The sequence below is a fragment of the Indicator indicator genome, chromosome 19, assembly GCF_027791375.1.
Source record: "Indicator indicator isolate 239-I01 chromosome 19, UM_Iind_1.1, whole genome shotgun sequence".
Lineage (NCBI taxonomy): Eukaryota > Metazoa > Chordata > Aves > Piciformes > Indicatoridae > Indicator > Indicator indicator.
In genome coordinates, this window is record NC_072028.1 from 6,699,103 (window position 1) to 6,726,830 (window position 27,728).

The 27,728-nt window shown below is 35.9% G+C and overlaps 1 protein-coding gene across 1 annotated transcript in view; it reads left to right on the plus strand.

Annotated features, from left to right (window-relative positions):
- The window catches only part of CDH13 (cadherin 13), a 466,549-nt gene that overhangs the window by 265,431 nt on the left and 173,390 nt on the right, over window positions 1-27,728 (plus strand). The window contains exon 6 of the mRNA XM_054389914.1: window positions 10,461-10,605. Coding sequence (XP_054245889.1) covers window positions 10,461-10,605 — 145 coding nt within the window. The remainder of the gene's footprint in view (window positions 1-10,460; window positions 10,606-27,728) is intronic.

Consider the following 27,728-nt stretch of genomic DNA (forward strand, 5'->3'; position numbering starts at 1 on the left):
CTTTTCCTACTCATTTGTAGGAGCAGATCTGTTAAGCAATAATAACAAAGAAAAAGATATGTGCATGTGATACATACCTGACATTTACACTGTCCTTTATTTTTTATGCCTAAATAAGTCAGTTTTCTTGTCACGATGCATTTTAGATCTCGGATTTTTTGTTGTTGGTCTGCTTAGTTATGGACTTTCTCTGACCCTGTCACTTCTTGAAGCCTTGTGAGATCAAATTTGTTAAACTCTTCCCAGTTTCTACACACTGTTTAGCATTGTTTTCAAGCAGTAAGAGCAGTGAGCAGTGCCTGAATACTGTTTTTCTTTTTCTTTTCCTTTTGTAAATGTCTTTGTTGGTTTTGTGGTGCAGCATAGAGCCTAAAAATTCTGGCACAGCTTATGTCTTAATCCTTTATTTCAGCCCTACTTCCTCTCTTTTTGATTTTCTTTAATTTAATATTTTTGTGGTGATTAGGCTTGATTGCTTTGGTGAATCCTGATATCTTCTCTTCCCCCCACCCCTCCCTTCTCTTTTTGAGGGGCTCAACATGTGTTCTTTTGTGATATGGGAAGATTTTAATTAGTATTTATATGATCATCTGTAATACTTTTGGTCTGTGTGAAGTGCACATGGCTTCATTTGAAGAGCTGTATTGCTTCACAGATTTGAGGGATGTCCTTTACTTCTCATTTGCTCTCTGAGGTTATTTTTAGAGTAGGCATTCTAATTTCAAAACTCATAGATAACATTTAACAAGAAATATGTTTCAGAAGTAATTTTAATTCCACTTTTTTAGCTATAAGAGACAGTCTTAGAAATATGAAGGCTTCCGTTTTGACGATGCAGAAAGTTATTTTTATTTGTGGTTTTGTGTCTATACATCTGCAGAACAGTGCTTAATGGGGAGAAAAATGAGACACTGAGAGGACAATCAGGTTTTCAAAGCTCTTTCAAAGGTGTTTTGATTTAATAGGATATATTATCCAGTCTTGTAAGGCACTTTGAAAAATCATACTGTGAGCATGTTGGTAGCTTAATAGCCTTTGTAAATCTAATTTTACATCACTCGCTCAGCAAGAGAGAGAATTTAGCTCAGTCTTGTATTTGGAGATCAAAAAACCTAGATTCTAGCTCAATTTAAATTTTGTCTGGTATACAGCTTTGGTGAAGTCATTTCATCTCCTTTTCTTCTTCCATCTTTTGCCCATCTTATTTATGTAATTGATTTTCTTTTGAAATGCTCTTCTGTATTGCGTCAGTCGGTTCCATCAGTTCTATCATAATTAATCAGGATGTTACAATCAGTGTGCGTTCCTTATCTCTTCTTCATGTCCACCACTAAAATAGGAATGGTGATATAGACCCTTTTTGAAAGTACTTCTATTGCTTGTTTTTCAGTAGCTCACAGATGCAGCAGGGCTTGCACATGCACCCAGAGCCTGGCAGAGAAGCTCTGCCAGGATGGCAGGACCTTGGAGCAGTTACTGGCTACCCAATCTGACATGCCCTGCTATATGCAGTGTGGTGTAGGCTTCCTACATAAAAGAAGTGGGAGTTTGTTGTAATGCCAGTGTCTTCCATTCTCTGCTCCAAATTCCTTTGTTCACTGTGACTTTTGCATGACCAACCAGGTAAACCCATTTTTCTGCAGTGCAACCTGACTGTTCAGAGTGTAATGTCCCTAGACAGTGACATTTACCAGATTGGGGTAAATCTAGGGCATAAATTGGACTTAGGCTTTGAAAAACTACTGCTTACTAGCATTTACTTATATACAAACCAACATATTCTGTGAGTATGATAAGAAATGTGGCATGTGCTAAGAATTACTTCTTACAAATATTTAAATGTGAAAAATTAATCAAATTTTTAAATAATAATGACAAGAATTCACAAAAGTAGGTCTTGTCTGCTCCAAACTGACATCTGAAAATGCCATTTACTGCTTGATGACCAAATTTGACTTTGTTTAAAAAATATCCTCAAGAAAAAGTGGTGAAAAGTCTGAGCTTAAGTGATGCATTCTGTGGGGTTATTGTTTCTGTTGACACACAAGAAAGATTCTACAAGATTCCAATTTATTTATTTTATTTTTTAATGAGCTAAAAACTTCAGGTTTTTGAAATTGGGTTTAGTGTTGTCCTGCAGTAAAGGACAAGGTCATCTTGATATAAGCTTTCAGTGAGTGTGTTTTTAATGTACTCTTTTCTCTGAGGTTTATGACATCATTCTCTATATTTGTGTGTTTTTTTTGTTTTCATGCTTTGTGATCTTGTTCACAGGAAAGGTACCATTTAAGTGCCCACGACACAGAAAAAAATTCTACAACAAAACAGCCTTTTTAGAAATATTGTGATTCAGAGACACGTGGCTGTGGAAAAAAATACATTTGCTGTGACATTAATAGCATTATAGTACATACATTCAATTAAATAGTGAATTCATAATGTTTAGCTTAGTGTTGAGGAGGAATTTATCATATTAAAATAAAAATATTAAATATATGGTATTTTAGCTTCATTTTACAGCAATGTATATATTTCACTGATGACATCTTTGAGGCATATTCTGTAAAGTGAACTGCAAATCAAGTAGCTTGCTGATGCTGCAAGACAGACTGTGATACTGCCATGGTTTGCAGGATAAAGAACCTGGAAATTTCCAAGTACTGTTAACACTTGTTGAATCATCCAAGATTTATTTCCATGCTCACACTGAGGGAGAGTCTTCCCACAAGACCTAGCTTTTCTGGATGGCCAAAGCCAGGTTTTTCAGAGATGGACAGTTTCTGATGTCCTCTTAAGCAAACAGGAGTTCCAGGTGCAATGTGCTTTGGAAGGCTGGTCCTTACTGACTCTAAACTGGTAATAACAAAATTTGCTGTGTTTTCCACCTCAGGGGAAGGATGAAGAGTAGAAATTCTCAAGAGAAAGAAAGAAAGAAAGAAAAAAAACATAAATAAAACAATTTGAAAATGACTTATGGTAGCACATAGATAAACACTTCTGTTGAGAGGCTCACACGCAACTTCAGCTTTCAAAAACGAATTTAAGGATCATCTTGCAGCAGCAGCAGTAGAGAAGGATGTGGTTTCAGGCACTAGTCAGAATTGCATTAGGTGGACACTAGACAGCTCCTGCCACCAATGTACTGTACTACAGTCTCTGGTTAGACCATGGGACAACAGTCAGTTTAGTTTTGTAGAGTATTCTGGAATTTTACTCATCTTAGACAAGGCCTTCAAGGAAAGTTTAACAGTATTCATCATCATTTCCTCTTTCCTCAACATTACCTTTTTCTATTACTTCACTCCTACGGTTTATCACTTCACTTCTTGACCTCCTCCCACTCCCCCCAAAAAACCAATTTTGCTTCAAATATAAATCTGAGTACAATTAATTTCATTAATCATATACTACTTTGCTCTTCTAGTGATGTGTGTTCTTGTTACCGAGAGTAAGATGAGTCACTCCAGTTTGTTTCGCTCTTACTTCTCCAATGAAGAGTTCTGTAATAGTGTGAGTGCATAAATTAAATCTCGCTTTCTTCAAGTCTAGTAGGGCAAGTAAGTATACATTCATACTATCACAGGGTTTTTGCTTAATTAGGCTTAAGTTCCAGGAAATTAAAAAAGTTAAATCCTATAAAGTGTACCAGTTAAATATTTTTCCTTAATACTTACTCAAAAAACCTTCTTATGTTACACTTCAAAAATCAGAATGACATTAATATTGACCTCTCGGTCTGCTTATGAGACTAATGATTAATGACTATTGCCTTTAAAACTGCAAGAGAAGGACATCTTTGACTGTTTATAATATTAAATTCCTCTGCCTTTTCAGAAAACTTCTATAAATGTGTCTACAAAGCCTTACATCTGATGTGATCAAAGAACATGAGGCGACTCTTACCTAATGAAGAATTCATCCTTTGTCATTCTTTTGGGAGATAGAAGTCTTGGGGTTCTTTACATTTTTATTTAATTGATGCATACAGCTAAGAGGTAGTAATACTATGAAAACAGGAATTATGAAATAATTGCAGAGTAATTCTGGGATTGCAAAATAATTCAGTGAGGCCTTTGCTAAAGTTCATCACTCTTCCACCTAATTGGGAGGTGCAGAACAGTGGTATTTTGATGGGTCATTGCAAAGGATATGCAGCTCTCTGGGAGAATACTACTTAAAAGTAGCTTGAGGAATTTCCTTCTCACGTGGGCTTTATTTTTCAAATGAGCTTCCCCTTCTTAATTTGCATATCAGTGATTCAGACTTCCTCAGTAGAACTGGATAACAATGCAACTGTAGAAATCATCTGATACTGTAACAACTTATGCTTAATTTGGAAAATTCACTAAAGTGAGCAGTATTTCCATCCTATCTTGTATGTGCAGAAAGAACCCTACACTTGTTCTCAAAGAACTTAATAGAAGTTAAACAACTGGTAAACATAATTAAATTATTTGAACGATTGGCTTGGAATCTTTGCCTACTCTTAATTCCTACAGTATTGCTTTCTTTAATTTGTAGATCGTTTACAGTCACAGTCTATATATTATCCACTTACCATGGTTTACAGAGAAAAATTTAAGCATTCACAGAAGGTTACGTCGTTGCTTTAATTAGTTTTCTTGGTGAAATCTATAGAGTCCTGAAATTCTCTACAGGCTTTGTAGAGATTAATGTTTTCAAATTAAATCTGTATTTTCTGTGATACCAACTTTGGCATTTTAGTGTGGTAAGGCAGGCACATACACATTCGTGATAGGATTAGCTGTTTGTACTATAATAATAGTATGAAACTGTCTGCTTACTTTAGCCAACTACATTAGAACTGGTAATCCCTCCCCACCTAGGTTCTAACTCTGAATGTGAAACTAAATTCTCCTATTGCAAGTAATGGTGTCATGTTTTGCCATCATCTGTACAACCTTGCTGAGGTAATTGATACTATGTCATCAGAATTATGCATTCCTAGTAAAAATGGTGTATTTTTGGTTTATATCCTCTCCCTCCATGTCTTCTTGTGCAATAACAAAGTTAGCGAATGTTTTATTCATGTTCTTAAAACAGGAAAATTTAATTGTAATGAATTTCCTTGTATCTAAATTATTGCCTTTTCACAGTTGTTTTAAATAATTGAATCAATTTTTTACTAAAATCTTTCACTATAAAGAGAATTTCTTTACTACTTTTTATGCTCCAGAGATGGCCAACATTTTTTTTTTCTTACCAGGAAATTGCCTGCGTAAAAGGTCCACAAGTCCACTGCCTTTCTTTACTGCCTTTACTGTCACTCCACACTCATAAACTGATGATAAACAAGTATTCTCAATAGCAATTCTTATCAAGCTAGGAATTAATAAAGTCAGCAGTGGTCTGCACCTGTAGATCATAGAATGGTGGAATGCATTGGGCTGGAAGGGACCTTTAAAGGTCATCTAGTCCAACTCCCCTTCAGTAAGCCCAGACATCTTCAACTATATTAGACTGCTCAGAGCCCCATCAAACCTGAACTTGAAAGTCTTCAGGGGCAGGGCCTCAGAATGATACCACAAAATTACTGATACCTCAAATGATGATACTTGGAAATGACTGAGAGTGTGGCAGTAGTGCTGTGAGATAGTAGTGCTGTGGCGGTAGTGCTGTGGCGGTAGTGCTGTGGCGGTAGTGCTGTGGCAGTGTTCTGTAAGGGCTCAGTGCTGCTTTCAGAGGTTTGATTGAAGCGGGGTGATGCCCCTTTTCGCTGCCTTGGTCAGGTTTTACTTGTCTGCTTTTGCTGGTGGGCTGGGTTGGCCTTTGGGGGCTTGAGAGATGGGATGAAGAGCTCCTGGGGCTGAGATGAGGACGAAGCAGCCATCAACATTCTGCCCTCTCTTACACGGGGTTTCCAGAGGTACCACCACAGGCACCGAGGGGCTCAGCCCTGCTCTGTGACGGAGCTGGTTGGAGCTGCGTGGAGCAGGCTGGAACCGCCGGAACTGGCACAAACCGGCACAGGGGAGCCATGACCTCGCCTCAGGGAGGCCTCTGCAGCGCTCACTGCCCACACCTGTGTTCAGCCCCCAATGAGTACGGGGACCTGAGCATGGGGACCTTCTGCTGTTGGAAGCTGCTTTCTCACACACAGGAACAACGGGTTTGGTTTTACTTTCTGTGTGGGGAGAATCTGGGTATGAGGAAGGTGTCGAAGAGATTCTGTGGAAAGATCTGGTGAGAGACATTTCTGTCAGCGACAAACAAAATGGCAAGGCAGTTCATGGCTAAAGAACCTGTATTAGACTCTGATATTAATTGAGTGCTAAAAGCCTAGATCTACTTGTGTAAAACTTTAAACTTCTAATGTGATTTTGTAGGGCTGTTGTCTGGCTGGCTGGAACTAAAGCCAGGCATTTATGGGCAGAGAAGGAAGGTGGCTATGCAGAATTGCTCACCAAAAGCAATAAACAAATGAAAACAACCATTCTGTGAAGAGAAACCTTTTACTTTAAGTAATGACAAGAATGAGACCAGTTATCTTTGCCTCTAAATGCTGTTGCTAGTGCAGAGTGGAAGGGAATCAAGACTATATAAAATAAAGCAGAGTGCTTAAAAAGGTTTGTGCAGCTTTGAATGTTTGCTAAACTTCTGGCAATATCATATTTGGGGTGACAAGAAGATCTTTGCTTCAGATATGGTGAGGAATGTTGGGTGGAAAGTGAAATTGTCCCTTTTGAGATGGGAGAGTGTTGAGCAAGGATTTGTCTAGACAAGTTAAAATCTGTAGCTGCCTGCAGTTTTCAGTTTTATATTGCTTTTCCCTCTTTTGTTGGTGCACTTAATTTTGTCAGTGTTTCCAAGCTGTATTAGAAGGAATAGCTCAAGTCTTCTTTGTATCCTCTCATGGAGACTTGTGTTGTGAGGTGCAACACTTCTGGTAAACCCTTGATTATTCTTTGTCGTTTGCATGTGCACTTTTTTCAAAAACGAAACTGGGATTTTAAACTCATTTCTGAAAAGATGATTACTTAGATTGTGATGAACATAACTTCATCATTAAGAACACAATTCCATACCTTTTAAGTTAGGAGATTGAAAGCATAGTCAATCTTATCAGGATTTAATATCTTGTAGCAGCAGAGCTCTGCAGAATTTTTTTTTCTTTTTTGTCAACTTGTCCAAATCTGTCTTTACGCTTACCACTTTTCCTTAGTTATGCTGTCATAATCAGGTAGGAACTTAGATAGTTTCTGAATGTTCAATTACAATCTCTTGTTATCAAAAGAATGAAAGAAATATCTTTCACACATCAGTCAAGTTTTACATTAAAATTAGATAGGCTTCGCTGCCTGTTGCCTTTATTGAGAGATTGAAATCTCATTCTTCTGATAGTTAGGCACAATCTAATTTTCTACCTGGCTTTATTTACAGTCTGTTCAAAGAATTATTATTATTATTATTATTATTATTATTATTATTATTATTATTATTATTATTGTTCTTGCTGTTGTCATTGTTCTTGTTGTTGTTTGTTTAATGTGCGTGCCAATATTGTCTTTTACTTGACTATTTCTTTTTCTTGCATGTTTGGGGTGTTTTAAGTAAAGTTAAGTTGGGGTGTTAAGCACATTTTTGTTGCTGATTTTTTTCTTCTTTGATTTGTTGTTTTTTGGTTTTTTGGGTTTTTTTTGAGGGCAGTTTGGCTTTATGGATATAAGGCAGCTTCTTTGACAAAATAGGGAAAGATAAATGGTCATATATTCAGCAGTGCAAGGTTTTGTTTTGAAAACAATGTACAGGAGTGGGTTTAAAGAGAGCTAGTGAGTTAAGTCATAATGCTTTAAACAAGCCTGGAAGTTTTTGTACAAAAAATTAAAAAAAAAAATACTCTGTCATCTTAATAAAATGAAGCAGCAATCATGTAACTGTTCCTGCAGACCTATCATGCCAACTTTTTTGACCACTTGATCTCAGACAAAGTGAACTTGGCAATGATAAAGTAAATCTATTTCAGTCATTAATAAGAACCTTCTCTTCTCTTCCTTAATCTATGCAAGTCTGGGGAAAAAAGCACACTAGTGTTAAATCAGCCTTTTCTTTAGATGACTTATAATTTTGATAAAGCAGCTGAAGTACTTTTTTAAATTTAGCAAAGCCTTTGTTCTTTCCAGTGAGCAGAATATTCACTTAATATTGAGAGATAGATTAAGAACAAATTATCTTGAATTTGAAAATGAATTTGCTGGAATTTCACAGAGAAATATTGCTATTCTTCCATTTCCCAAAGCAATTAACATGGTTTTGATGAGTCAACATTTACTAAGATAAAATACCCAGCTCTGTACCTCTCAGCACAGGAAAGACATGACAGATCTGTTGGAGCAATTCAAGAGAAGGCCACAAAAATGATCTGAGGGCTAGAACCCCTCTGTTGTGAAGACAGGCTGAGAGAGTTGGGGTTGTTCAGCCTGGAGATGAGAAAGCTCCAGGGAGAATTTGTTGCCGCCTTTCTGTACTTAAAGGGGACAAGAAGAATGATGAGGACAGACATTTTAATACAGCCTGCTGCAATAGGACAAGGAATGATGGTTTTGAACTAAAAGAGGGGAAATTTAGACCAGAGAAAAGGAAGAAATTGTTTAAGCTGAGGGTGTTTTAACATTGGTATAGGTTGCCCAGAGCGGTGCTAGACACTTCATCCCTGGAAACATTCCAGGTCAGGTTGAATGTGGCTCTGAGCAACTTGGTCCATTGAGGATGTCCTTACACACTTCAGGCCAGTTGGGCTAGGTGACCTTCAAAGGTCCCTTCCAACCCACATTATTCTGTGATTCCTTTTGTCAGCAGTTTCCAACCGTATCTAAAACTGTATCTAACTTTAATGTAATTCAGTAATAAGACTGCAATTTTCCTTCCTAGTGCCCATTACTTTGTATACAATTCTGAAACTGTTTTGTTTACTTTGGAGTAGAGTTAAAAAAGCCCTGGAAATCAGAGGGGTGTGTTCCGCCTTGAGCCAACATGCCACATCAGAGTATTAGCTTGATTCTAAGCTGTACGTACCTGGCAAAAAATGAGATTTGGGAAAGGTTTGCAAGAACAATTGCTAGAGAACTGAAGATAAATTGGCCTGTGACACTATTTACAGTATTTACAGTAAGCAAATAGTGAGTAGATAGTTTACTCATAACAAATACTCCTACTCATACACAGTACATTGAAAGAAAAAAAAAAAGAAAAAAAGTGGAATATGTTTATAAGCGTAACAAAATACAGAGAGATGTGATAATCAGCCATCCATCTTAATAAGGAATTAAAATTCTGACCTAATTCTTCCCTAGTAGGAGTTTTTACTAACTTATAAATAACTTACAGGTCTAAGACATAGCAGTGAAGAATAAATTAACTGAATAAAGAAAATACTCAGAGACTTTCAGCCACTACTGCTACCACTTTCTCAGGGAAAGACTGGAAACGAGTGATATTAACATTTGTGCTCAAATTAATTTTTTGGCTGGTTTAACTCTATTAAAGAGTTGAGATCAGGGATGGATAGGGTAGGTGAAAATAAAAACTGTGTTGCCGATATGTCTCTTGCTGATGTCTTTGTGAGGGGAGGGAACTGCAGGTACAGCATACAGCTGCAATCTAAACAGACCTTTTCTATTATCTAGGAAGTTTTGATAGGGTTTGCCCTAATGACTGATTAAGTTTTGGTAACTCATTGTGACTTTCCATTGCAAGTGGACTGGAGGATTAAGATATACAGTATAATTTTCTCTTCAGTTTTTGCAAGTAAGGGAAGTCCAAAGGAAGTTTCTGCTGCATGTGTTGGTATTATAGCCTACAGGTGATGCAAGTGGGTGTATGTATATATACCAGCTTATGTAAGTCTATATATGTTGTTCTGTCCTTCCATACCATATTAGAAAAGCTGAAGTACTTTTAAAATTACCTAAGATAATGCTTCATGTCATCATCATTGAGAAAATGTGTTTATTATGTCCAATGCATTATTGTCTTTTGTGGGTTTGTGGGATTTGGTTGGTTTATTTATTTGTTAATTTTGTGGGGGGTTTTGTTTTGCCTTTTTTAAAAAAAGTGTTTAAGTGAGCATTAGGTGATGCATCAGTATGCTGTGATATTTTTCAGGTGCCCACTCTAAACACAATTGGAAAAAGAGACAAAAGCTAACCAAATCTTTACATGATTAGTAACAAATGTACAGGGACTCTTTTGTTTTCTTATACTCTAGTAATTCCATTCTTCAGAGAATATGGCATTTTCAAGGTGCCAAGGACTATCTTGACTTGAGTTTTGTATCCTTTGATTAGTTTGAAACATCACTCTAACCCTAGTCTGGAAAAATGGACTGCAAGTGGTATCACTGTCAGGGTCTGGTTGCAGCAGCCCCGAACTAAACTATTTTTACTTGGTCTTTGCTTACTCTGATAGTGAACTAATGAGTTTACTTCTCTCTGTTCATACAGCTTGAAGTTGAGGTCACAGATATAAGTGGGAAAACCATTGATGGCCCAGTCCGCCTGGATATTTCTGTTATTGATCAAAATGACAACAGGCCGATGTTCAAAGAAGGACCCTATGTTGGCCATGTCATGGAGGGATCCCCTACAGGTAAGTCCATGCTGATCATATTTCTATAAATAATGCCTGAACAAATTCTTTACTGATAAATGAATTATTATAATATTGTACAACTTTTCTTGCTGATTTTGTGGCTCACCAAACATTCCCCTCTAATAAAGAGGTGTCAGCAGCCCTTTAAGACAGCAGGCAGTGATTTTTGAAAAACAGCCAAGTTTCTAAAGGATGTAAAAGAAGGGGGGAAAAAAGTAAAATAACATAGTTTGGAATGAAAACTTCAATTTAGGTTTACATTTTTTAATTCATATCTGGAATCAATGAAGACAACCCCTAGGATATGATTAAGATCCAGGCCAAATAACATGTACAATTTCTATTCAGAGTGGGAATTCCACCTTTTTCCCTGGAAGGTTAGCTGCTGGAAGGGTAAGATTTATTTTTATATAGTATGAGGCTAGGTAAATAATAGGAATAAATGGAAATAATATTATGAATATGCTCCTGTCATAAGGAAGAGTGAAATACTGAACAATATTACTTTTGTAAGTGTAGATGCAACACTTGCAACAAAATAAAAGAATGCTTTGAGAATTGAAGTAATGAAAATGTTCTGATTAAATTCACTGTTGATTTTGCCCAATGATGAAATTCATTGAGATACTGTTCCAAATTTCAATTTGGGTACAACTATCCTAGACAAACTCTTCTTGCAGATGAAGGCATCCAGCCTTCATTTTCTTCAACTGTCCTCAGCTGTTGTGCAGCTCTATTATGAGTTATTAAACAGCTGTTGCATTCTGCTACAGAAGTATCTACATGGCATTCATAAGTGGCAACTGTATGATCAGATTATCTATGGATTAACTCTGATCCTGGTGAAAGAAATCTAAACCAGTAGAAACTCCAGTTAATATCAGCAGAGTGGCAGCGATTTTTCTGAGATCAGAGTTGTGGGTGGTGTCTTTCTGTGTATCACTCAACACAAGGCCTATCCTCCTCATGCACTTGAAGCTGTGAGTATAGAGAGAAGGTTCTGGCTGAACAGGCATGCTGAAATATTTTTAAATGAAAATGGAATCAAGTATATGATATTTTGATGAATATTTAGTATTCATTGAAGCTTAATGTGGTAGTATGTGCTTTGTTTACTCTGAACAAGGAAAGTCATTACCTTTCACTTCCTTGTATTACACACTGATAGGACTAGAAGTTATTCTTTGTCCTTATTTTATTATTTATGTAGTTTCTAGAAATCCTATAACATTTTCAGTTAGTTTTGCATGTTCACATATAGCTGTCGTTTGTTATTGAAAAGCCGTAGGGGTGAAATGCATTATGAGTGGCCTCTTCATCAGATTAAAAGGAGTTTTCAGGTAAATGTTCGTTTACCTTACTTGTGACAAGCATGTCATGAAACAGTTGATGGTCTTTTCATTCAAACAAGAAATGTCTTTCGTACTTCTAAGTATGGCTGCAAGGCAAATACCAGCTCTTTTTTGTAGTACACTCTGAATTTATTTCAGATATAGATTGCTTATGCAGAATTCAAAAGAAACTTCCTTAGACTGCCCCACTTCTCATTCCTGCTGTATTTTAACAGAATATATTGCTAAGAAATGTCATGGATTCCTTTGTTCAATCAGTCAATAGTATGTAGCAGAGTGTGACTATCTAACTGGATCAAGGGACCAACTTTACTACATTTTCAACTACAGCATCTTCAGGTTATGCCCACTTAGATACACATCTCTAGACCACTTAGTGGATGGTGTAGTACATTCACAGCCCCTAAATCCTTTATGTCAGTAAAAGGAAGCTGTGCCAAACAGCATGAACTCAACACTGTTTAAGCCTTAATCCTACTGGTAATATATGAGCTTTGGATATGAGCTGAGAGTTCCTGCAGGTTTTTCAGCAGCCTCATCTCTTTCCACCAAAGCAGAAGTTTAACCTTATGTACCATGTGCCCTTCATAAACAACATTTAGTCTCTTGTATATCTTTGTTAATTTCACGTTATAAGACAATATTTCACTGTTATCTGCTATATAATCTTTCTTTATTCAAACTCTATATCCAGTTTCTTTTCTCTGTCAAAGATTTTTTAAAATTTTATTTTTAACTGGCAAATTTGCTCAGCTATAAATTGTTTGCTTTTCCTTCTTTTATTTCCACTCCTCGTATTGAAGATTATGCTTCTGATTCGGTAGACATGTTTCTCAGTCCAATTTGCAGTGAATTATCCTGTAATTGTTTTCATCAGTTTTCTGTTGTTGCACTTTGCTGTTTATGCTTGTAGCATTTGGCATTTTGATTGCCTTCCATGTTAGTCCAAAGTTTGAATAATTTTTCTCAGCTTTATATTTTTCTTATCCTCTCCCTCCTTCCCCTTAGGTATTCACCCTATTAAACTTCATAACCTCATTTTCCTGGTGTCAAGAACACCAATACTTGCAAAATTATTTTGTGCAAGATGAACCTGTGGAATCAGTGTTAGCTAGAACCTGTCATAAGTCTCTATGCAGATGGCATCCCGTCAACCAGGATTTCATGTTGTTTACATTTGTCTTCCATAGTTCTTCAAATTCTATAGCATATATCTTAAAATTATTCATCAGGTTGTACTGTTTTGCTGCTCCCAATGAATAGTTGCATTGCACAGCCTGATAGAAATCTCAGTGTGCCTGTGTTTGCATGTATGATTCCTGATCCCTTGTTTTTTTATTACAGTTGTATTGTATTTCTTTTTTGAAGTTCCAAAAGTAAGGATTTGCATTATATGCAAAGCATTCTTATCACAGACACTTTCCTTCAAGCTCTGAATCAAACCAATTCACTCAAATAGTCTTCTGCTGAAAAGTGAAAAATGCTCATATTGGTATTTTGGCTTTAGCTTCACTGTCACTGGGCCAAAGGGTAAATGTCCATGGATTCCAACAACTCAGTAAGGAGAGGTATATAATTATGTAGGGAAAAATATAGATATACTGGACTATGAAACTTGCCTTGAGTCCTTGTTAAGGAATTCAGATGATATTGTTATCGCACTTTAAATTATTCATTGCTGGGTTCCTATGTGTTTTCCTGTGGGGCTAAAATTTTAGTAGACAAAACTCCAATGGAATTTTCTAGTGACTTTCCACTTTTTGACTTTAAAATTGCACTCACATATTGTCTATTGTTCATCAGAAATATCAGAGATTTACTGATGAATCTTGGTGAATGTTTATATTGTACTTCCTTGATATTGCTGTAAGACATGTTCTAGTTATTTATTGTTATCCAAAATTACTTTTCCCCCAGCTCTAATTAGGGAAAGTCAGAAGTTACAGTGAAATGTGTCAAGCACCTTTCAAGGACCCTTCTCTATGTACCATTGGAGATAGGTACAAGCAGAAGAAAGCAAAACAAAACATGGAGATATTGTGTAATTTTTATTTAATCTGTCTAGGAGTAATGAAAGAATCTTTTGTGCAGAGTCCAATCAGGATGTGTTTTAGTGGTTTTAATATGTTTTCTGTCTTACTTAGGCCATTCACTTCTTTAAGTGTGTGATTTTTTGAACTCACACTAAACATCACTGATTATTTGGACATTTGCAGTTTGTGTGTTAATGCTTTACTAGAGAGGCAAATAACTGGGCATAATTACTTACATATGCATTACCTGAATAAATATTCATTTGGATTTCAAACTAGGACTTGCCAGAGCTTATAATTCATGATAAAAATATGTGAACAATAGGTGATACAGTAACATACTTCTTTCCAGATAAATCTTTCCTGGAGAAATTTGGTGATATAGTTAGCTACAGTTAATTAGGTGTTTACTTGGAAAATTATTATCTTCCTGGAAATAGCCTAGAGTCAAATTCTAACAAAAGTACACTCAAAGGTATGCTTAAAGTGACTGTGGAAGTTTTCAGACTTCTATTAGGAAGTTTTTTCCTGGACAAACTACAAACTTGGAGAATATTTATTTCTCTCTTTTTCTTTTTCTTTTTTTTTTTTCTTTTTTTTTTTAAGAAAAGACCAGTAGAAAAATAGCTTGTGATTTTAAAAAAAATATTTATTTATAAAGTCTCTAATATCTGTATGAGACTAAAGCCAGTGCCTATATACCAGGGAAATAATATCAGAGCCTGATCCAATGTCACTTACAGTAGTTTTTTACTTCCTGTAATGGGGTTTGTGTTAACTGTACTGTTGATTTCTCACATTTGTGTTTTCTAAGTTATGGCCCAGCTTATTTTCTATGGATCTCTGATCTATCCAGCTACCAGCTCTGAGATTTAGGATCTGTGTCCTGCTGCAAACTTACCTCAGTACTATGAGAGTGACTGTAATCTTACGGATTACATAGACAGGCAGAACCATTTGAATGTCTCACTATTTAAAGGTTTTAAAGTGAAGGGTGGTTAAATGAACTTGGCAGCTATCTCATTTCATTTGCTGGAGGCATTTAACAGAAATTATTTTAAACACATTTGACACTATGTGACTGTACAATATGCTTCAAGCCCAGTGGGGTAAAATCTTAACTGTAATGTTTGGGAAAATTGCTCTGGAATTAAATTTTTAAGATTAACTTGTTTTCCATGATGCAAATAGCCTGAATACATTGCATTCCAGCCAAGAAGCCCAAAGCAGATCTGATAGGTGTCTACAAATAGTTGTTAGAAATGAATGGACGATTGAAGACATTTGGAGGGGGAACAGAAGGAATTAAGAAGAGTAGCCTAGAGGTTTGTTCAGTATCATAAAATAATTTGTAAAAATGGATAAAGTTTGAGGAAGGGTCCAAAGAACTGAGTATTGTTGATAGCTGTGCTTGGTATGGTGGTTTGTGACTGTGATTCAGATAAGTGAAAAGTGGCTCAAAAGATGGTGGATTCTTATCAAGAACAACCCGTGAGGACAGAGGGTTTTGTACTTAACCTAACAATAACAAGAAGATTAGTGCACAAATGAATGTAAATGAGATTGGGTATGATCAATGAGAATCAAAAGCTACCAGTAAAGGTAAACTACCAACAGGCTAGCCTAGCAAAGTAACACAGAAGTATAAGGCATCTTTGTCTGATATGTACCTGTTGTCATCTTTGGTACATTTCAAATATTATGTCAATATTTTCTGGACTTTAGGTTTTGTTCCCTGTAATCCCTGATAGTTTCTGGAATAAGAATCCAAGGCTGTAATATAATATTGAATTTCCAAGCCTACTTCTTCATTTTGACTTAAAAATCCAATAACATGAAGGAAAATACAAAGATGTTTTTAAGAGTTTTCCTTTAACCAAAAAATTACTATTAAAAATTACATATATATATATATAATTTTCACAAAGATCTCTTTGAGGAGAATAATAAAGGATAGAATTTTAGAGTTTCTTTTTATCTAGGTAAAGGTAACATCTGGATTCTGATTTTTTCTGCAGCAGTGTTAAGTTGACATTTCAGTCTTTTTTGTCATGAAAGTTACTGAGTTCTTGAGCATATGCATTAGTTCATGTGGGATTGTTTTGGTCATTACACATATTTTTAAAATAAGAATATACTTCCTGGAAGATTCAATTGGAGGGGTGGTTCAAGATACCAAATCTTAAACAGCATAGAAAATCAAAATGGTGTCAACATCAATACCACTTCAGAGCAAGCACTAATCACCATTTGATGATCTAGGTCTGAAGGAAGGTATGGGCTGCATATATTTATTGTGCTGATGGTTCTCACTGTGCTGAATTTTACTCAGAGTATGATGGGGAGATTGAGAAAACTTTCAGGAGTTCCACACTGAAAATCCGCAATTGGTTTAGTGGAATACAACTGTGGTATGAAACTATTTCACTATAGCAAAATGCTACGTAAGGAAAGCAGTCGGGGATAAATACTTGAAAAGCAGTTTGAGTGTAGATAGAGTTCATGACCATAATGAGAATAAAATATGGAATGTTGGAATAAGGATTGCAGAAAAATGTAATTGCAGCAAACTTGTACATTTTGATGGGTCTTAAAGTGTAGTTTTTCAATAAAGATACACGCTGGAAATACTGCTGACGATAACGATGGCCCCAAAACAATGGAAAACTTGAGTTCAAGACAGTAGCAGAAATGGTTTTCTGCTTACCATGTGTAAGGAAAACAAATAATTATGAATGCTTCTTGACATTTCTTTTAATAAGAGAAATATGCTGACCTCTTTGGGGTATTTGGCTTTAAAAAAAAATTACCACTGGGTTTACGTAGGAAAATAAGAAAGAAATATTTAATTTTCTTGAAGCTTCCATATATGCATTTTGTAAACACCTTGTATGAGAATAATATGGGAATATTGATGCATTCTAGTACCAGATCATAAACTACAGCAGTCTGTGAATTTTAATTATAGGCATCTTACTCCCTCATAAATTAAATCCTTAAGAGCCTGCCTGATAGACCCTGTCTCAGTCCCAATTGAGTGGGCATGATCTGCTAACCTTGAAGAACATATTTCACCCATCTTTTATTTATTATACTCGTATGATCCAAGTCACTTGTTTTTTCTCTCAAGCTAAGCAAAAGAAGGTTCCATCCTAATTTCATTTGTTCTTTTTGTTTAAAAACAAACAAAACTTGTAAAGGCATGGGTTAGATTTATATCCGATGTGCAAAACAGAGCTCTAACTAAAAGAATTGTTGAAAATTTAAGTACTCATGACAACCTCTCTTATGGATAGTATTTTAGCATTGTTTAAGACCTAACAATTTATTTTCAGTTTCTGCCTCTTGGTGGGTAAATGTTCATAACGAGTGAGGTCATTATTTCATAGGAAAATGTTTTGTTTTGTTTTTTTTAATCATCATCAGAAAACATAGAACTGCAAAGCTGAAATGTCTCAGTAAATCCACCTCAAGATAATCTCAATATTATATCTTTGAACCTTTTTTGATTCACAGTAATGTCCATTGCAGCAATACTTTGATTTTAGAGGAGGTTTGAAATGTCAAATGTTACACATTTCACTATGAAACTTATTGCTATGAGCTGTTGTGAAAAACAAGAGTATAAATTGGTTCAAAGATTATGATAAATCCAGGGAGAAAAATTCATCAGCAACTTGTTCTTTTCAGCATAAGAGTACTTCCAGAAACTGTGGCCTAGGAAACCTCCAAGTTAAAGGAAGCAAACAAACACAGAAAAACTCATCTGGGGAAAACCAAGCCATTTCTACCTACTTTTCCTAGTTCTCCACTGCTGGAGATGAGATGCTGGGCTTGGGTATAACTCATCATAGGAGTTCTTAAGGGTACAAATGTTCACAGTTTTGTGCATACTTTAAAAGCTGTTGATGGCAACCTTTCAGCAATATCTTCTTAAAACTAATCATCTGCATTTGACAAAATGTATTCACTCTCTTGAACTTTTTTGTGATCTAGTCTGTGTATGTAAACTAGTCTATGTATGTGAACTAGTTAGCAACATCTGTAATGTCAATATTTTAAGTTTCAAACAGTAGCCAGTTGCCTGATGATGCACAACTGCTTTGTGGAACACAGTAGGAGGCTGTGCTTAAAACTGTGTGGGATAAAATACAGCTGTATATGAATCTGTGTATTTATATATATGTGTGTGTGTATTCTATATATATATGAATATATTACAGAGAGATGAACATATACAGACATACAAATTCTTGTCTAATCCTTTAGCAGGGCTTAATAGGTTCTAGTAACTGTGTATGTACATGATGTAAAGAGAAGATATATATTTATTAGTGAAGTATTGTATTTTGGCAGACAAAGATGTCCAGTCTAATCTGCCTGTGTTTTTTGGAGAAGTTGAGAGGAATAAGTTATTAAAATATTATTCAGTAATTAGCAGGGGTCCAGCTATGCAAGTATGATTAAACCAGTACATTTTGAGCAAAGTAAAATAATCTCATGTGTAGCAATTAGCAGTTCACTCAAATGGAGTATGTGATACGAGTGTCTGAAATCAGGAGTCTGCAGTTCACTCCAAGGTTCAATTACTCTTGATTTTTCAGTAGAAATAGGTTAGACTCAGAATAGGCTCCAGATCAGCTTAGGTGAACAGGTCAGAATTACTGGCCTCTTTGTGAGGATGAAAAATGATGAGCCACCCTGTAATTCAGCCCCAGACTGAAAATTCCTTTTGACTTTCTTCTTTTTATTGCACAGCTGCTGTGATTGCTCATTGTCCCTCCTGCTAAAATGAGTTTTCACCTCCTTTTCTGTAGGTACAAACAATGATATACCAAAACTAGTCTTATGACCAGATCAGCCTTAATGCTTAATGTTAAAGGTTATAAAAGCATATGGTCTTTGTCTGTCTTGGACATTTCATGTAGTAGAATATTCATGCTTCCATGAACAGAGCAGTGAAAGCAATGATAGTTCTTTCTAATCTTTTTACATTAATGCCCAGGTTCATTAAATAAAAATCAACATGTTTCTTAATTAAAGAACAAATGAATTTAAAAAAATGCTGGAGTCCTTGCTGGGTACTGAAAAACAAGGTCTCAAGTGAGTTTGTGCAGTTCAGTAATTCTTTGTAAAACGAAATTTATGCATTAATAAATTTAGCAGTGGCTTTTGCACCTGGGCTTTTGCACCTGTTTATGCATCAGCTTCTGTCCTCTCAGAAAAGAGAAAGATGAGCTTTACAGGTTCAAGCAGTTCAGACACGTGAGACAGTCTCATCCATATAATCAATAATTGAAAGAAAACATTATCTGAAGAAATGCATTGCTGTGTGGCACACTGCAGAGGAGGAGGGTACTGTATCCCTCCTGATAGGCTTTATTAGTGGTATAAAATCTCAGTTTGTGTTGATATACTTCTAAATCACCATTTCTGGAGACCGTGCTCCCATCACCTCTTTGTGGGCCAGAAGCCCTGCAGGCTCTATGTCAAGTTGTGCATTAAGTCAGTAGACTGTCAGCATCCACACCATTTTATTTCATTCAAGCCTTTTAAAGTACATTAAAAGGGTGATAAATCCTTATAACTTGCAATCATGCACCATAAATTTATTATATGATTTGGAGACTGATGGCAGTAGATAACAGTAGTTGAAATCCTACGCCCCCTTCCTTGTCCTCTTACTCAACCGGACTTAAATCCTGGAATAGTGTTACCAGGTGTTATAACAATAAGACATCATTTCCTTTGACAGTATCACTCTGCTCCAAGTGCTAAATGGAAAAAAAGCCTATAAATTGTCTGTGCAGGCAGGATTTGTTTGCCTTAGTATGGAATGCCAGGATCAGTCAATAGACAGATCCATACTACCTTTATTGTGAAAGAGATACATAGCTGAATAAAAACCTTAACTTTTCAGAATGGCAAGATTATTTATGCCCTTGAAAGCTAATCTGATTGTTTTTACTAATATTGTGTCTTTAAAAAAAGAAAAAAAGAAAAAGAAAAGAAAGAATTTTTGGTTTAAAAGTGTGGGTTCCTGTTTTATTTTGGTGTATGTTTGGGGGGTTTTTTTGGTTCTACATTCTTTTTTCTTTTTTTTTTGTTTTGGGTTTTGTTTGTTGTTGTTGGTTTTGTTTGTTTCTTTTTTCTCCCGTTTCTCCCTTTATTTCCTGCCCTCAGTCTTTCTTTTCACACCATCAAATATAGTGTTTGGGATTTAAATTGCAGTTGGTAGTCCCACAAAGTGTAAGGATTGCTGTATATTACATTTGGAAGACTGAAAACTATTGTGACAGGATAGGAAATCTTAGTGAGAATGATTGAACAGTAAAAAGCAAACAGAAGAAATAATGATAGGTAAACTACTCTTTTATAGTATGATAAGTGTTTTTTTTTTTTCTTACTAGAAATATTTAAAATAGTTCACTTGGCTTACACACATTGAACAAAACTTCTAGAAAATGTAACCCCTTAATTTAATAATTGAGATTGTCTTTTAAGTACAGAAAATGCCTACCATTGCAAGCAGATATTTGTTTGTACTCATAGCTGCACAAAGTGCAAGCATGTTTCTGTGCAGCAGCTTTCCATTGCTGTCCACCAAAAAACAGATGGGAAATTATATTTAGTTTTAAAAGTCAAGTCCTGTTAGTAAGCAAAATTAACAGGCTTTCAAACAAGTAAGAAAAAATATATCTTTTTTTTTTTTTTTTAACGACAGACCAAAAAGTTAACGTAGTTCTGGACCTGTGGACAGAATACACACAAATTTCAGAATGGTATCTGCCTCTCAGCTGAATACTGTCCAAGATTTAATTTTAATTCACTATCTGAATTTTCTTTTATATTATGTTGCATGAGCCATTAATTATGGCATTGATTTTTGTAGTTTGAATTCTTCAGCACCTGCAGCAGCTTTGCTAGGAAGCTTCATAACTGAGTAGTTCTACCCAAAGCGCCTTCAGTAAATTCTCTGAATCAGCACCTAGGTAGCTCTTCAAAAAGTTGTCCTCTGGGGTAGAGCACCAATTATAAAAATGCAATCACAGCAGTTGCATGATATTAAAATAAAACTTATGCAGTAGCAGGTAATAGCAAATCAAACTATTAAACAATATAGAGGTGTTTTTTTTTTTCTATATGCAAGAATAGGTTCTTACTCCCACAGGCTATTGAAGTGCTACAGTCAGAACAATTGTAAAAGTTTTCGGGATTGGACTGGTTTTGAACAAGCCCTGGAATGAAGCCAGGGTGAATGGAATATGAGGAAGCATCCTGCAATGAACTTGTTTTCGATTCTTCCACTAGGAGACAATAGTTCATTGTTTCAAGCCAGAAAAATGGTATTGAGGTATTTAGTATCCTTGATCTACATTACACTTGGATATAGTAACACAAATATCAGCAACAACCAAATAAAAGTAGTTTAAGGTTTTCATCTGTTAAATTCTGCAATAGTTATATGAATAACATTGAGGACTACTCAGACACGTGCTGTTTGAGAGAGAGCTCACATGCTAAAACCACTGTGAGAAATTCTGACAGTGAAAGAGGTGCCAGCCATTGAATGAGTAGTTGTATAAACCAGAACATATAACCAATACTAGAATAATGTTCTTAAGTTAAAGGAGGTGTGCTGAAATACTGAAATATCTATGGGATAGTCGTGAATTAAGGAGGTTTGCACTGCCTATTCATCACTGATCTACACAAGCAACCTATGTAATGTTAGTAAAACAAACAGTTTATCCATCAAAGTTTACAATAAATTTAACAAAGATGTGATGGGCAGTACTCTTATATCAACTTGTTGTGCAGATGGGATAACAGGCCCCCAATCTGGTTGGCTAGAACTTGGCATAGGAACTCGGTTCCCATCTGTAGCAGAGGGAGACCATAGCTCTGGGAAACATAAACAAAGCAAAAGGCACATCAGCATTTTTTAACTGACAGCGTAATGGATCATGAAATTGCATACATTACTGTTTGGACACACAAGCATTGTTTTGCAAACTTCTTTTTTAATTTAAACAGTTTTGCCTCTTGATTTTAAGCTGTACTCTGTCAGAGTTTCTGGTTACAAAAATCTACAGTACTCAATTATAAGACAAAAAGATAGACATGCCTCTTGGGTTTGTTATAATCTTGCTTATTTGACAGTTTAATTTTGGGAGGTTACACTTTCTGTAGGCTTGGTTTATGCTACAGGCTTACTAAATAAGAACTAAAGAATTAAAAATTCGATCGTATTTTCTTAGCCAGAGAAAAAAGTTAATAGTATAGTTTTTCCTTTCCCATTTCATATTTTGAAGGCTTGCCTTTGCTAGTTAAGATAATATAGTTTATCCATCCTTTGGGCTCTTATTTTCTTATTGCTACAGCTGCATCCAAGAAGGTTGAAATGATCAGCTTCAGGCTTCACTGCTATTGAATAAAGTTTTAGCTTGCTTCTCTTTTTTATCTTTTTCTTTTTTTTCTTCAAACTGAAGAATCCTTTTGAAAGCAATCAAGCAAAGCTTTTAATTTTCCCCTGTTCCTGGTTTCCAGATTACAGTTTGTCTGTCAGTTGCTTTGCATAGGGGAAGGACATAAAAATCTAAAACATTTTCCTCCATCACTATACAGAATAAAACAGCAGTTACAGTATTATTAGCGTACACTACAGACCAGTGTGAACAGGTAAGTTCCTGCTGTTCTCAGAGAAGCTCCTCACAGAGGCATTCAAACTGCTGTTTCTACCACCTCCTGTCATGTACTACAATTTGGAAACCATTTTTCAAGGAACCTTTGTTCTGTGTGGTTTGTTGCTGATTGTAGACATCTCATTACTAAATGAAATAAAATAAACTTTTCTGAGAAAGGCAAGGGGATTTTTTTCTCACACCTCATCCAGGGAGAGATGCTGTACAGCACTGACTGTATCAGGGAGTTTCTCCATTCCCATCATGATTCTATGTTAAATATACTGTTGCATACATAGTTGTATTATATTTTCTCATGACTGGCACATCCTTGTATTGCTTTAGCCTGTCCTGAGGGTTTTAAACAATGTATGCTAGAGTAGAGGAAAGATTTCTTTCTTAATATACCTATTTTAGCATTTTAATAAGCATCTCTGTGATGAGGGGTAGTGCTGAAGCTGCTTATTTACTACTAAATTTTTTTGGACTGCAGCAGCCAAAAAAGTGGAAAACATTAGAATTAACTAAGAGAAACTGAATGAAATAAAGGTTTCTTTGTCATTGTTGTTGATTTCAATGTTTAAATTGTTTTCTTTTGCAAATCCTGGTATACCTTGGCTGTAGGCTAAGGTCCAGGAATTACAACCTGTTGAACACTAAGTAGATGGTGTGGACAATATTAATGAGGGTCTGTAGAGCAGTCTCCTTATTATTGCTAGCCAAAGGGAAAAGAGAGGGGTATTTCATGGTTTGCTACTCTGCCTACGGATACCAAATTTACATATGGCCTAAAACTGCAGATCAGAGCTAATCTCCATGATCATCATAGCTTGAAGAAAGGTTTAATATTCAGGATTTTCTGAAGTTTTTTCTAAATAAAAACAGGCTGCAGGAAAGTGGGCCATTGGCAAACCAGGAGCTTCTGCCAGGAATTTTAATGGCTTGGTGCTAAGAAGCAAGGACTTGTTCCCCAGTAAATCTTTTTGCAGCTTTGTTCTCCAATATTAGCTTGGCTTATTTTGTTTTGTTAAGTGTACTAAAGTACACTTTTTCTCCAGACCTATCTGACGGGTCTTCAGAGTACAAGAGATAGTGGGAAATAGCTGCTCGACGGAGTTGTGGTTGCCATGGGGTGCCCTTAAAGTCTCCTCTCCTCTGGCTTTGGAGTTCAAACTGTCATCTTCATTTTTATTAGTGTGTGGAATAAAGGGGTAAAAAGCTTTGCAGGGGTGGGTAATCCTTATTTCTCCTCACATTTGATTTAAAAGTGTGCAAATTAATTACCAGCTTTTGTGTTTCGTTCTTTGTGATCCTGGACTAAAACCAACTGTGAGCTGAAGGTAATGGGCCAGCTGAGAATTGTGCTTGCTTACCAACTCTGCCTCCTGTATCCCCAGAATTCTAAAATGTGTCAAATTTCTAAGAGAATTAGAACCAGTTGGTTTAATCCAAAATAAGTGAAGGGCAAATGGCAGGATTTAGTCTGTGGATCCATTTAGGATTCATTTATAGATGCATTTACAGATCCCCTGCAGACTTGGTAAAAGTTGCCATTTGCTTGGCATTTGCTCTCATACAGTAGCTAAAATGCGTCTTTCTCAAGGATGTGATTGCTTTACACTGCAAAAGTGGAGATATAGGAAATGAATTTTCTGATCAAAAATTACAATGAAAATCTTTTTCCAGTTTAAAATAACTTCTTAAGGAAAGAAGATGACAATAAATGTTATTGTAATTTTTTTTTCCTAGTGGCAATAAACAGCAAAAACTCACTCCCCTCTACTGTCCACTCACCACAGTTGTGGAGAGACTATTACTTAAGTGCTTATAATGAGTGAGAGCTGTGAGGAGGAGTTAATGTGGGACCTCTTATGACCACTATGTTTGTAGTGTTCTGAGAGAAGTTTTGTGGTTTGATATCTTTGTAGTATTTTTTGTTTTCCCTTGGCTGACTCAAGTCTAGGATGCTTACATCTTATACCGTAGAAGCTTGTCTCATCATTATGACTCTGTGTTGCTTCTCACATGGAGCTTGTTGAGGAATAATCACAAAGTGTTTCTGAGATAAAAAGGCTCAGGCTTAAGTATATACAAGTCAAGAGTTGAAATTATTTACTTACAGCATTGTTGATCTCTTTTGCATCTCATATGCTATGTATTTTCTCACACGTACTAAACTGCAAACCCCAGAAGATGCATTTTTTAGCTTCAATTTTGTTTAATTTATTTTTTAAAAGGTTCAAAATTCTGTGGTTTCTAAATATGTGTAACAAAATTTGTAAAGTGAGCATCTTGGATATATTCAGTGACTTTGAAAATCTCAGCTTTGATGTAAATTGTAACCTTGTCAGTAATATCTATGACATGGTAAGAATTTCATTGCCCATAGGCTGCCAAGAAATGCACATTTCCATGTGTTGGTAGATGGCACTTTTTGAAATGCACACTTGCTCACAGATACACATATGCTGTTCCTTTTGTTGCAAAACACCTTTGAGAGTGGATCCCATGAAAGCTGGGATAAGATAGTGGTTATTAATTTTTATGAAGTACACTGCGTACCTCTAGCTTTATATTTTTGCTTTTAAGCATCTCACTTGAGTTTTTCAGAGCAGTCTGGGAGACCACTGGCATAGGATGCAGAAGTTGTTACTCCTAATTTTGACTTTCTGAGTTAATTTTCAAGAATATAAGTTCTTACTTTCTAATAATTTTTTTTTGCATGGTTCAAAATGACTGCCACTGTTGGTAACTGCAAGTTGCTATGGAGATTTTTTTCTGTAGGATTTGAAAGGTGAATGATGATCTTTAGATATACTCATCATGTACCTGGTGAGTGTATCTGTATTTATGTCTTCATTTATAAATTCCTACTGTGTGGTTGAGATTTAGTATTTATTATAGATAAATAAAATGTTTCATGTTCCAGATTATGAACATTCCTTTCAGAGATGGAGAAATAATTCTGCATTATCTGTGTCAGTTTTTAAATTTATTATGAAGCGTGAAAATGACCCTTTACAGGTCACACAAATTCATTTACAGATGTTAACAGAGGAGGTCAACTAAAAGAGCATCAGCTGTGTGCAGGTTTAATAGAAAACATGTAGTTAAATTTGGCCTGACTGGAGTTTGGAGTGTATTTTCTGTTACTACCTCACTATATAATGCATGTGTAAATTACCATACATTTGACAACAAACACAGGTGGAAAAACACTTAGGGAGGAGTTTGTAAGTGAGGTCAAGCTGTGACATGCCATTTGGAATGACTAACTGTAAAGAATGAGTTAGTCCATATAGAATCACAAAGTAATGAAGGACAAAGGGCCTCTGGAACTAGTCTGCTCCAGCCCAGGACCCAGTTTATAGTTAGATTATTGTAAAGACTGTAATGGAAAACTTTGAGGACATAGAAATAGTTTAAACCAGATTCCCCTAATAGTTTCAGAAAGGTACACCTTTTTTCATCTAGAATACAGCTTATTTAGACAGAATAAAGGCCACCAAAGAACCACAAGGATTTTTACTATTCTTAGGTTCTGAAAGAATGTTTGATTTGACCACATTCATGAGCTCCTTTGCTCATAAAAGTTAATGTTAACAGTTTACTGCAGTCAATGGAGCTAGGAGGCAGATGCACTTCATTGAGGAACTCTGTCCTTCTGCCACAGGTCAGTAAAGAGCCTATGCAGTATTTAAACTCCTGGAGCAGTTTCCTTTTAAAAGATTAAATGAGCTCTGGGGTTTCTGCTCTGTGTTGAGATGAAGACACCATAACTTTCTCCCTTATGTCTAAAATGACTGCTGCTCAGATGTTATTCATTAATTCCTATTTAGTTATCTTGGAAAATCAGTGCACTGTGAGGAAACATGAATATTGCCAATAGAGAGCTGCAAGTTAATCCATACTTTTATTATAAATTTAGTTCTATAAGCAAGACAATATGTCAGAAAAAAACACTTTCCACACTTCCAAGTTGCAGGCAAAATATTAAAAATACAACCTGAATTTGACAGGACACTAAAGAAATAAGTTGATTTTAATACTCTTGTTTATTAGTGTCCTGATTCTGAGGTCAAACTCTGGATCTACAAAGCTAAATGTGATAAATAACACTGCCTGATGATTTCACTTACTAGGCAAGACATAAATTTAAGAGTGTGTAAGGCTCAATTGTTAAATGTCTTGGGTATATTCTTTATGTTCATTAAGGAATGCAAGCAAACCAGTGTGAAGCTCTTCACATGCTGAAGTTTCTCTTGGTGCCTAGGAGTTCACATACCATGTGCAACTGCTTGGCAGGGTGGTCAGCTGTGTTTGAAACAAGGGTTCACACAGGGACAGAAAAGATGCCTCAGGTGCATGCTAGGAATGGAAATTGTCATTAAAATGAAAGCTAATGAGACTGACACTAAAACCTCGTTTTCTTTGACTCCTATACACATATACAGATTTGGGGAGGGGGTGTGGGGGGGAAGTATATTTTAAAGCTGAAAGAAATCAGTGTGTTATATTGGTTTCAAATACAGTTTTCTGTTGGTTTTCTGTTATGAGTAACTTTATGAACCCAATGGTGAAAAAGAAATATTTAATGCTGCAATCTTCAAGAGAGTACTTCATATTAAACTCATACTTTACCATTCCTATCTGTGTCTAAAAAAGCATTGCTCAGTATAGGGGGAAAAAAAGTTTCATTGTTTCTCTACTATCAATCACGTTATCCTATGGATGGAAGCCATAAGCTGCTGAGGTTTGTAAACCAAAACACATTTGGGAGAGCTCCAGTGAAGTACAGTCCCAAATCTTTAGCAATGAAAATAAAGGTCTACAGAAGAGGGATCGTAGAGGGATACTTAAGCAACTCTAGGAGAGTGTTCTGAGTTTTTAAAAATTCATCTGATATTTTATTTTATTAATACATATCAACCCTTCTGAGCACCTTCCTAGTGTCATGCAATAGCTGCAATGCTAAAGGGAATGAAATGCGTAGTGATCGGAATTCCTTAGACCTACCTAAAGGCTACATAAAAATTTACATTATGTAAATT